The sequence below is a fragment of the Urocampus carinirostris genome, chromosome 10, assembly GCF_059441175.1.
Source record: "Urocampus carinirostris isolate Australia breed hairy pipefish chromosome 10, RoL_Ucar_1.0, whole genome shotgun sequence".
Lineage (NCBI taxonomy): Eukaryota > Metazoa > Chordata > Actinopteri > Syngnathiformes > Syngnathidae > Urocampus > Urocampus carinirostris.
Window position 1 is genome coordinate 13359656 of NC_142358.1, and position 12494 is coordinate 13372149.

Here is a 12494-nt window from a genome sequence, read left to right on the forward strand (position 1 = left end):
TTGGAATCTCAAACCTTCAAAATAGAAGGCATAAAAGGCTGCAATCAGCGCAGACCTTCTGCTATTTTGCCTGATCAGTTTTAAGGACAAGACTTTGACTGAATGTGCAGGTGCGTGTCTGTATGCCTACACATTTGAAACGCGTGGAATGGAAAGCCCGTGTGGGGTGTGTATGTGGGTGTCTGGTTTCCAGCAGGTCACAAGATGACATAATTCACATTCTGTGCTTCTCACTTTAAGATTGAGCGGTCCTTTTTGCAATTAACAGCCATAACTGAATTCGTTGCCGGGTAAATCGTCATCCACTGGATGAATAAATTTCCTTCCACCCATTCAGGAAAACTTGCATTCTAGGTTCATGGATGACACTGCTCTCACACAAATTAATTCTAAAAACCGTTTGAAATGTGTTTCTAAAGAAATGAAAGCAAAAACCAAACAAAACGGTCTGAACCAAATTTGAGGAAATGGAGGTTGAGCCACCATGTAGTGTGTATCCAAGTTTATAGTTTAGATCTCTAAAAGTTTTGATATTCAATCAATGTGGTTAAATATGCTTACATGTTGTCCTTTCCTGTTCCTTCTAGACTCTGACAGAGAATCCGAGGACAGCCATGTTTACAGCACCAGCAGAGATCACCCCGTAAGCAAAACGACCCTCTACACCATGTATGTCAAGGCCCGCAGGCCATATTTCGACCCCGAGAAGGTTTTTTTCAGGCACAGAGATTTACTTGATTCATTATTGAATTGCTAAGAATAGCTTGTTTTCACTCTACGTTACTTCTCCTTGCACTTTACTTATTGTAGTTTAGTGAAAGATAGAAAATTGCTGTTTTATTTTGTTTAAATGATTTTAGCCCATATTTGCTAAGCCATAAAGTAAAGGCTACTGATGATAACGGCTTCTTTTATTTATTGTTCATTTAATGAGTATTTTTATTTCAAGGAAATTTGTCTTTTTAATTGAAGGTAACTGAGGAAACCATAATATAATATTGTTTTATTTATCTGAATATAGGAATATATTTATTAGCTTAAAATTCAAAGTTTTTTGTTCCTTTTGTTACTCTCTTTCAATAAACAAAAAAAAGGTTTGAATAAATGACGGTAATAACACAGACAGACCTCAGAACTCATTTTCTCATTAGCTACACCGCTTATCCTCAGTAGGGTCGCGGGGGTGCTGGAGCCCATCCCAGCAATCAACGGGCAGTGGGCAGGGGACACCCTGATCTGGTTGCCAGCCAATCGCAGGGCACACGGGGACAGACAACTCACTCGCTCATTCACACCGAGGGACAATTTGGACTGGCCAATTAACCTGAAATGCATGTTTTTGGAATGTGGGAGGAAACCGAAGTGCCCGGAGGAAACCCACGCAAGCACGGGGAGAACATACAAACTCCGCACAGTAAGTCTGGTAGCTGGATTTGAACCCACACAGGAGGTTCCCGAGACCTTAGAACTGTGCAATTCAAATATTTTAACATGCTTCAGCCATTCTGTGATCAGGGTTAGATCACCTTTTATATGGCCAAAGCCTTTTATATGGCTGGATTTGAACCCACGCAGGAGGTTCCCAAGACATGAACTGTGCCGCACATGCGCTAACCACTGCGCCTCCGTGCTGCCCACCCCAGAACTCATTTTTCAAAATGAATTTAGACTGCAATGCAATGTTTTCAGTGCAATATGTTTTACAAGCATTGCCAGGCTTGGAGGTGGCGATCATTCTACTTGGGCGAGGTTGTTGGGGCTGTGGTTTGTTGAAAAAGCACCAGGGATCCACTAGGCGGTGCCGAAGAGCAGTATGACTGCATGCGGCTCCAGAGCTGCTTGTACACAAAAGCAGATAGTTAGCGATTTTGTTCAAATTTATTGGGGTCTGAGATCTAAAATACTACCGAGTAAAATTTCACGACGTTTCGGCGCCTATAAGCTACACATTCACACACACACCGGGATTTATACAAAATTCTAGACTAGATAGATACACCCTTTTTTCTCTTGCCTATTACCCTGATTAGTCTCATTGTTAAGATACACTGCCATTCAAACATTTTGAGTCGCTTAGAAATCTCAATTCTTTCATGAAAGCAAAGTTTGAAGGGCATTTGTTTTACAAAATAAAAATCATTATTTCTAACCCTTTAATGTCTCCACTATACTTTCTCTTCATTTTGCAACTCAAGTGATTAATAAAAAAAAAAGTGTGACATTTCATGGAAAACACACTATTGTCTAGTGAAATTATTCTAATTAATCAATATTGCGTTCACAGGAATAAGAGCTAAGCAACCCAAGTGCATCTACGTCAGGACCGTTTTGAGGATTCAGAAGGCACTTCAGTATTATATCCAGTTGACAGCAGTGGGCGCTATGTCAAAATGGCTGTGCCTTAAGGGATAGCTCAATTAGACTACTGTACTAATTTAAAAAAAACATTGTCATTTAAACTGTTGTGTGTGAGACAAAAAAACAGGAACATGAAGGAAGGCCATTTCATCATAGCCCAAGGGAAGACTGAAACTAAAATAGAACAATAATCACAGTACTAAATATGATCTCTATAGAGCTCATTGCATTAATATGGGTCACACTCAACAAAATATTCATAAGGTGGTGTGGGTCAATACTAACATTCTACTCAAAGATGAAAATGTTCCCTTCTTATTAACAATAATTTTACAATATGCTAGTCACCATTGTTGTTTCTTTATACAGGTAAGAGGTAAGAAGCGGTCTCCCCCCTCCAGAAAACCCCTCACTGGCCCACGACGCAACCCTCACTACAGCACCTCTGCAGAAGAACCCGAAAGTCCCGAGAGAGTGGTGAGATGCAAAAACAGTACAACTGTAGCTTATTTATCAACATTCTGAACTATTTACTGTCCATAAACTACAGACAAAATTGTTGTGACAGATTGAAGTAGCGTTTACCCTCAGTCATCTTTTGTTCTTTCAAGAAGTCCCTAGTTTTTTTTTTAAATTTAAATATTTTCTCCAGAGACATTTGATGACACCATCCATCAGCACAGCTTCTGCTCAAACAATATTGTGGACCACAATGGTTGAGCCACATAAACAGCTTTTGCTAGTGCACTATCAGCAATTATGTCAGCGGTCTTTTCACCAGGGCATCAACAACAAACAATGTGGCTTATCTTTGATGAATTACCGTAAAACCAGAGATGAACTTCAGTGTCTAGCTGCTTGGCACAGTCCAAGCAAGACAATTCTTTAAATTACTCCCAGCATTTATAAATAATTAATCCTGGAAAATTATTAATAGGCTTGAGCTGAAACTATATTGGCAAAAGAGCTAATAATTCATTATGTCAGCTATTTCTGCAGAATTACAATATATTTTTTTGTAAATATTTGCATGTTTCCTCCCAAAATATTTGAAAAGTTAGGTATCTGAATTTTTTTAGTTTATTGAGAGTCACATGTATTACAAAAAGCCATACATATTTGAGACATCCATCCTCAAATCAAAACTGAAATAAATAACTCTGGTTCCCCTTTACAATATGCCTACAGAATCAATAATGCACACATATTTCCTCTGTCGTGCACAGGAGCAGAAGGAAAAGCTCCATGCAGAATTGAAAAAGGTGCTCAGTCAGAAGCGAAGTCAACTTCGAGCGTCAACCTGCCGACTGGCCCAGACAGAAATGGACCCGGAACCGTCTAATGAGCAGACAGTAAGTCCCTGGGGTTATCGAGCAGACAATGACTCGGACAAAACTTTCAAGATTCTCCTCAGGCCTAATCTAAAGTGACCTTGGAATGGACATGGTGCACTTTCTTAAGCACCAGATAACGGAAAGTATTTGAGTCTGCATTTGTGTATTCACAAGTTACAAAATGGATGTGCACCATTCCTGATCCTTCCTGCACTCCATAATTTTCAGAAAGTTTAGTTATTTTCCAGACACTGCACGAAGACTATCATGATGGTGATTAAAGAACTACCAAAGCCAGACAGAAATTCATGGGCCAGAATGTGAGATAAATATATGTGTAAATAAAGCCGTTTTGTTACAGTTCAGCTGGAATAATCTAATTTTTGCTTAATGAAATATAATAAATGGAAAATATTTGAGCACTTTTTGTACGAGTGGGAGCAACTACCTGACCTTGGTTTCCTCCAATTCTTTTTCAAGGATACATTGTTCACATTTATTGTAGAAGACATTTTGTAAGTTTGTTTATTATATGATTATTTTGTATTTAGTATTGAAATCCAAAAGTAATAAAATTACAAAACTGCAATATCATAGTATTTGGATTACGTAACTGATTACATTTTTCAACAGGTAACTAGTAACTGTATCGGGTAACATTTTTAAAGCAACCCTTCCAAGCCTGAAGGTAGCTAACGACAAAGCTTGACATCTAGGCTGAAAAGAAAAACAGGCTAAAAATTATTTTAAAATATGAAAATAACATTAAACACAAAACATACTTAACCGTGGTAGAAGAGCCAAAGTAAAAGAAATAAACGGTGGAACAAAATGTATTGGTTGATGTAAATATTAAAATAGGGCAGTGTTTTAATAGTTTGTTCGACTGCAAGGACAGTACCACACACACGACTGAAACATTTTGCATTTGTGTTTAAGGATGAGACTATAGTAAAAACTTCTGATCCACCGGTGGAAATCGTGGTGGAGACGGAGGCAGAAGCTGGGGCAAGTGGTTACAGTGTGACAGGCGGTGGAGAGCGAGGCATCTTCATCAAAGACGTCCTCAAAGACTCACCAGCTGCCAAACATCTAAGCCTGCAGCAAGGTGCCCGCATGCCTACCCACCACTTATAGTTTTTTGATTTGTATCTGTAGGTCGCATCTTTGAAAACAGAAAAAAAACACACAAGTAGTATTATTTAAGAAATACAGGGTGTCTCAAAAAATATACTCTCTCTTTTTCTGTGTTTCGCGACGTTTGCGCGTTATCAGCATTGTCTGGACAATAATGGTCATCATTTTGAACATTTGCGAACATGATTCTTCAATTACATTTGTCTCATGTATTCGATGCTATTTCACTTCACTCTATGTTCATAAAGGTTTTCTCGTTATTCTAAGAGTGAGTACATTTTTTTGAGACACCCTGTATGTGTATATATTATCTATTTTTTATTTTCTATTTAAGTTTTAATTTTATTAAAAACAAATCTGAAATCCATATGAAGTAGTAATCTTTCTTTTATTAATTTATTCTTGCATGAAAAGTATATTTGCGGAAAATCCGTTTTGTGAATACTATAAGGTAGTAAGAATTCCTGGGGGATAATTGAGTAATTGCTGAAAAAAATGAAGAGTAAAAGAAAAAAAAAAACTAAAAGTTGCTATATTTTTTGCAATAGCTAATAGTTTTAAGAAAAGGAATGAATGTACGTACTATTGTTCTGGATCTCTAATCTAAATGTAGATTGCTGAAAATGTTGTCTGTTTCGTACATTTGGTAAAATGTAATTTAAAAAAGACAAATATTAATTAAAATATCTAAAGTAGGGGTCGGGAAACGTTTGACCCAAAGAACCATAATAGAAAAATATTTTGATTTATTTTTGAAAGAGAGCAACACCATCTATTTTAAGACAAAATTCAACAAAACCGCCAAAACTGCCCTCCAGACAAAGGCACATTTTATTTCACTATGTAACATTAGATGATTTGATTGATGAAATAATAATACCAGACCCTGTGTGGTTTCAGTACAAGGTGCAAGCAGTTATTTTGTTTAAGTGTCACAAAATATGGCAAACAAAAAGTTTCCGGCTGTGCGAGAGCGAAGGAAACGTGCTGCAGCTGGCACCACACGGGCGGGGCCAATTGGGCACCATGGCAACCGTGACACACACACACACAAACACAAGTGTGCCAATTGGGCGCCATGGCAACCATGACACTACACTAAACCATTTGCTTTGCAAGCATTATATTGGCTTCATGTTCCAAACTCGGTTTAGAGCAAATCAGAATTGCTACGACAAAATTGTATCTTCGAGTCATAAGTAATCATGAAAAGAGCCATGTCTGGCTCGAGGGCCATAAGTTCCCCATCCCTGATCTAAAGTGACCTTCTAAATAAGATTGCATTCGTCTTACAGAGTTCAAAATAGTTGTTGCTGACTTCCTTTTATTCCCACCAGGTGACCAGCTACTAAGTGCCAAGGTCTATTTCGACAACGTTCGTTATGAAGATGCTCTGAAGATCCTCCAGTGCGCCGAGCCTTACAAAGTCAGCTTCCTGGTCAAGAGGACAGTCCAGGATGAGCAGGTCTGCTTACGGACCCGCCTGCCTAGTCTGGATGCCAAAAGTCCTAAAGCCAAGATAGCCAAAATGGTAATAGAAATATATTGTTCGTTCTCCTGTTACTGTCCATTTTGATCAAATTGACCTTATTATTGGACAATTCTTGGTCACACTGTTGAACAAAATGGGATTTCTCCCCTAAATAAAGGCATTACTAATAGGTCAATGTATCTCATCCTTTTAAAGTGTAAAGCAAACAAATTAAAAATTACAATTATGTCCATCCAGTGAATTACTTGCTGAATAGCAGTGAGGTGATAGCTAATGGCAAGTTTCATCTTCCGCTGGTTGGATCCCTTAACCACTAGGGTCGGAGGGTTACCGTTTCCTGTAGTGTGCTTTGGTAGAGTACAGCCTGGTGGCGCCCATCCTTCTCCAGTCCAAGATTTATTTTCCACCCTGGTATCAGACCGAGGACCTTTTGCATGATCGGTGAATGTGCTAACCACTGCACTACGGAAACATATTTTGGAGAAGTAGAAGACATCAATGGATTTGAACTTGCAAGGAAGACAGGGAGCGACAATTATGTAATAGTCAAAACAACGAACCAAAATATACATTGACTGTAAAAATAAGGAACTGCCATCATAGGAAATCTCCTTTGCGGATATGAAATAATAAAAACAGAATAAACGTATCACTCACCTTTACAATTTTTTAATTAAAATTGAGTGCTTTGAATTAATTTATACTACTTTAAAAAAAAATGAAAAGTACAGACCAACGATGGTCATAAGTTGGGACTTTTGCTTTGAGCAAGACTTCTTGGACTCTAAAAAAACATTCTGTACAGATCCAAAGTTTTTTCCTATTTTTCCCTTTTCCTCCTTACAATTGGTCATCATAACAAACATGCTAACTGTGCAATACTGGTGAATAACACAGAGTTCACAGTGCTTAGAAAGTAATCCCAAACTCTGAAACTTGCAAAATGTTACGAAATATTACATGATTTTTGCATAAAATCTATGTATATATTGCATCGGCATATTTCAATTATTTTACAAAATAACGAATTTTGAAAACAGCATGTCTTGTCTTTCACATCCTGAACTGTGACGTCGTGTGGGTAACACCCGCGCCCTAGCAAGCCAGTAACCGTTTGGTTTATGTGTTAATTCCTCAAAGGGGTTACGAGCGTTTTAGACGAAGTTATGGTAGTTTTTATAAAGAATGCCTAGGTATTGTGTTGCAGGTAGATGCAGTAATGGTATGGTTCACAGTGTTAGTCTTTTTTGCTGTATGAAAGACGAAAATGTTGCGGGAAATGCGTGAAGAACACAAGAGTGTGGAAAGGTCCTTGAAAGTGGTCGTTGTTGTGGTATTTCAAGGAGGATTGCAAGGTATATGTGATATTTGCAGTGCAACATCTTTATTTTACAGCAGTGAATATATTTACTCCTTCTGTCTTTAATATGGCCCGTTCCCGACTAACAAGTGAACTGCTCATTATAACAAATATTTGCAAAACTACTGCTATGAAAAAGGATAGAAACTGGTAATTAGATCAAACACTATCTCAGAAGAAGGGTCTTAAACGCAACCTTTAAATCTGTGTTCAGGAAATGATCACTCCATCTCTCCTCTTTGTTTTAAATGTCGAGTATGCCCTTGTCCTTGTCACCCGCCTCAACCACTGGTTTGGATTGATATGACCGTATATCTAATTCTCTTGCACTATAACTGTTTTTCATTTTCTACACATATCTGTTAGCCACATTTTTTGGTCATAATTAATCATAAAATCAGGGTCAGAGAAGTATTTTTACTACACTCAATGTCTGTTTTGGAGCTTGCCTCACATGTTGTTTAAGGGGATTTGCCATTTTGAAATTGTTGTGGTACTTCAAATAGGTCACAGCTCTACAGCAAACAAGCCAAATGGGTTAGATATTTGCTTTTGTAAGTCGTAGGAGAATATTTTAACAGGTGGGTCATTGACTGACCATGTATGTTTCAGAGCGTAAAGGCGATGAAGCCATTCAAGGCCAAGAAAAAGAGAGGTGGCCGCTTTGGTCTGAAGAGGCTGAAAGAGAAACGACGTGAGGAGCTTGTGATCGAGGGAACACCGCCTCGAGTGGAGAGGGGTGACGTGGACGTGGAATTTTGCCTCCCAAAGTTTAAACAGTGGCGGAACAGCCAACCGGACGCAGAAGGGGGTCCTGCAGTGAAGGCAAAAGGGAAACTCAGGTTGGTCAAGGTTTTATATTTGTTGTGTTCCTAGAATATTGGTAACATGCTTTAAAGTGCCTATTTGTCATGCTATGGAGAACCTGAAGGAAACAGCAGTTGCCTAGATTTGTGCCTTTCAAAATTGTAGGCATGTAGATTTATGTTGCTGCATCCAATTTTCCAAGTTCTCGTAGCGATGTTTGATCGATAATTGAAAATGAGGAATAGTGTGGTTTCAGTGCATTCAGTAGGAAACACCCACAAGATCTGGGAGAAGAGAACTTGTCGTTATTTTCGGTATTTAAGAAAGTCATGTAATTTTCAAATCACTTCTTTGATTATGTCCAATTTAAGGCATTTACTTGAACCTAACCGGATCTATAGGTTTTGTTGTTAGTAAATTTGGTCACCACCTAAAACAAGCTCGCTAAACAGTGAAAATATATATCTTGCGTCTTAATTGGGAATTTTGTTGCCGCTAATGTTATTGCACTACTTTTCATTACACTCTTGTTACCATTCACTATTCGTTCACTGGTCCAATTTATAATAATAGTTCAGTCTCCAAGCACTACACTGTACATATTTTTGCCAATTTATTCTGACAGTATTTTATTTTATTTTTCACTTTAAAGTCTTTATTACATGTTTACCCCAGAATGCCATGTCTAATCTTGTTGCATGCAATGTTTCACTATGTTGACATCAATGACAATAAACTAAACTATGTCTAATATTATATGATCAAAGAACTATGAAAAGAAAAAAATCTCGCTCAAACTTAGATACTAATAAAGACAGGATTCCTTTTCTTCTGATTTAAGTTTGTTTGAAATTGAAATTTCCTGCACTAAAGATGATCATCGCCAATGGCGGTGGTCCCAAACTAAATCCTGATACAACCTATCATCACGTTCGGACCATCCGCCGAAAACTAACAGAATTATTTTAACATGATGATATTTTAAGATATGGTCCCAACATCTTTTAATGTGAAGTATTGCCAAAATAATCCATATTATTTCAAAAAACATAATCTAAAATAATGTTAAAGAGATTTGTTTAGCACTTCTTCCAAAGGTTTTTTTCCCTCTATCTTATGTGGCAAATATATTCTTAGGTTTCCCCGGATGAAGACCAAAGGTCAAAGTAGAGAAAAAGAGCAAAGTGGAAGACTAGAAGCAAATATTAAAGTGTCCACAACTGAGATTCACGGACCCAAAGTGAAAGGCAGAGGAAAAGCCCCCAAGTTTGGAATAAATTTTACTAAGAATAAGGATGCCAAGTCTGGATCATTGGAACTAAAGAGCCCGAATGTCAACAGTCAGTCTTCATCTTTGGAGTTCCATGTCCCTGAAGTGAAAGATGTAGATGTGGAATTGGGGGGTGTCTCATTGAACTCCCCAGATGTGGAGTTTGCCCTCCCCACCAGCAAAAGTGATGCATCTTTACCATCTGCGAAAGCAAAAATAGAAATTAAAGAGCGGAAAATTGAAGTAAGCGGAGGTGAGTCCAATGTTGAAATGGGAAGAGCTGATGTAGATAAAGGCAGAATTGAAGGAAAACTGCAAATGCCGAAGTTAACACTTCCCAAAATGAGATTGTCACGACATTTGGATGAGACCGATAATGATGAAATGAAGGTGAAGGCTGAAGGAGAAATCAGTGTTGCTACTGTACAAATAGAAGGAGTAAGTGGTATTGCACTCCCAGAAGTAAATGTTACTAAAGAAGGCCTCTCGGGAAACTCCCCATTTATTCAAATGCCTTCTGTTGATATTGATTTACCTAAATTAAAAAAAACATCAGACATGGGTGTAAAGAAAATTCAAAAGGCTGAAATGGGTGTCCCTGTGCCGGATTTAGAAATCCATGTAGGGAGACTGCCTGACGAAGTGGAGGGCACTTTCAAAAGACCAGAAATTTCCATGCCCGCAGTAGATATCTCCTTACCAACGATTAGATCTTCTAATCTGGATGTTGATGGCAAGGAACATATAGACAGATTCAATCTTACTTCTGCTGAGGGAAGTGTTGACATGAGCCATTACATTGGTGGAGATGGAAAGTTTACCCTACCTAAGTTTAATGTATCAGAAAAAGCACATTTGAAAGGACAAGACATTGAAGGAGTTTTTGAGTTGCCCAACATGGACCTGACGCTTCCCAAAGGCAAAGATGTGAACCCCCATACGCCCAGCATTAACCTTGCTACACCAAAAGTCAGTATACCAGAGGGTGGTGTCATGCCAAAAGGTCCGTACCTTGATGGAGGGAAAATAGAAATGCCAGAAAGTGATATCTCACCTCCCAATGTAAAACTTGAAGGTGTAAAACTAAAAACGCCTAAGTTCAAAGGAAAAATTGAAACTCCAGATGTTGATTCCTCTTTTCCCAAAGGAAAAAGCAAAGGTGGCTTTGAGCTAGAAAAACCTGATCTCAAGGGTGGAAAGCTCATAATGCCAACATTTGATGTTGCTTCACCAAAAGTAAATTTTGCGGAGAGTAGTGTTAAACTGAAAGGACCACAAATCAGGGCAGAGAAGACGGCAATACAAGACATAAATGTTTTAATTCCTGAAGGTGGAATTGAAGGTGGAGTTGAGTTTGAAGGCCCCGATGTCAAAGGAGGGAAGTTCAAAATGCCAACGTTAGATTGCACTTTGCCAAACGTCAATCTTCTGGCTGCTGGTGTCGAACTTAAGAATCCTGAACTCGAAGTTAAAAAGGATATTCCAGGCGTTGATGTTAATTTACCAAATGTCCACATTTCAGAGGGTAGTCCTAAACTAAAAGGTCCAGACCGAAAAGGTAGGAAGATGGAAATGCCAGACATAGATATATCACTTACTAAAGGAAAAACTGTATCTGGTGGCAAGCTTGTAAGCCCTGATATCAAAGGGGGAAAGTTCAAGATACCAAAAGTTGATGTTTATTTACCAAAGGTCAGACTACCAGCTGGGGGTGTCAAGTTAAAAGGTCCACTAATAAAAGGAGGGAATAAAAATACAGAAATTGATTTATCTCGTTCAAAAGTTGAAGGGGATTTTAATATAGTAGGCCCTAAAGTCAAAGGAGGAAAATTAAAAACGGCATCAATTGATGTATCTTTACCAAAAGTCAATTTTCCAGATAAAGGCATCAAACTGAAAGATCGGGATGCTAAGGAAAAGAAGATGGAAATACCAGACATTGATGTCCAACTTCCAAAAGGAAAAATTGATGGTGGCGTTAATTTTGAAAACTCTGAAGGTGAGCTTGGTTTGGAGGGCCCTGAAGTCAAAGGAGTGACCCTACCAACACGTGTTGTAAAGCTGAAGAGCCCAAAACTCGAGGGAGTTATGAGGTTTCCTGACATTGATGTCTCTCTCCCAAAAGTTGAAGGAAATGTTGACATTGAAGGGCCTGATATCAAAGCTGGAAAGTGTGAAATTTCTTTACCTAATGTAAATCTACCAGAGGGTGGTCTTAAACTAAAAGGGCCTGACTATAAAGGAAAAATGGAAACTGCAAATGTAGATGTCTCACTTCCAAAAGGAAAATTTGATACTGACATTGAGTTTGAAGGCCCTAATTTCAAAGGAAGAAATTTCCAAATACCATCAATTGATGTTTCTTTACCAAGAGTCAACCTTGCAGCGAGTGATGTCAAATTGAAAAGCCCAGAACTCAAAGGAGAGATTAAAATTCCTGATGCTGATCCTTCCTTAACGAAAGTTGAAGGAAATGTTGAAATTGAAGGCCTTTGTGTCAAAGGAAGAAAGTTAAAAATGCCATCAATTGACGTTTCTTTACGAAAAGTCAACTCTGAGAGCGGCATTAAACTAAAAGGTCCGCAAGGGAAAATTGAAGGTGATGTTGCGTTTGAAAGCCTTGATGTTCAAGGAGAAAAGTTCAATATGCCAACATTGGATGTTTCCTTACCAAATGTCCGTTTTCCAGAGGGTGGTGTTCATCTAAAAGGTCCAGAAATCAAAGGAACGAAATCA

At 38.3% G+C, this 12494-nt stretch overlaps 2 protein-coding genes across 2 annotated transcripts in view; both read left to right on the top strand.

Moving 5' to 3' along the window:
• prx (periaxin) overlaps positions 1-12494 on the top strand; it is a 33585-nt gene that overhangs the window by 6483 nt on the left and 14608 nt on the right. The window contains exons 2-8 of the mRNA XM_088345630.1: positions 588-643; positions 2728-2835; positions 3585-3710; positions 4632-4800; positions 6167-6360; positions 8294-8523; positions 9626-10800. Of these exons, the coding sequence (XP_088201756.1) occupies positions 588-643; positions 2728-2835; positions 3585-3710; positions 4632-4800; positions 6167-6360; positions 8294-8523; positions 9626-10800 (2058 nt within the window). The remainder of the gene's footprint in view (positions 1-587; positions 644-2727; positions 2836-3584; positions 3711-4631; positions 4801-6166; positions 6361-8293; positions 8524-9625; positions 10801-12494) is intronic.
• Positions 10965-12465, top strand: LOC148357778 (neuroblast differentiation-associated protein AHNAK-like). The gene is made up of 3 exons (XM_088346055.1): positions 10965-11316; positions 11638-12362; positions 12448-12465. Exons 1-3 carry the CDS (start codon positions 10965-10967, stop codon positions 12463-12465), a joined length of 1095 nt encoding a protein of 364 aa, XP_088202181.1.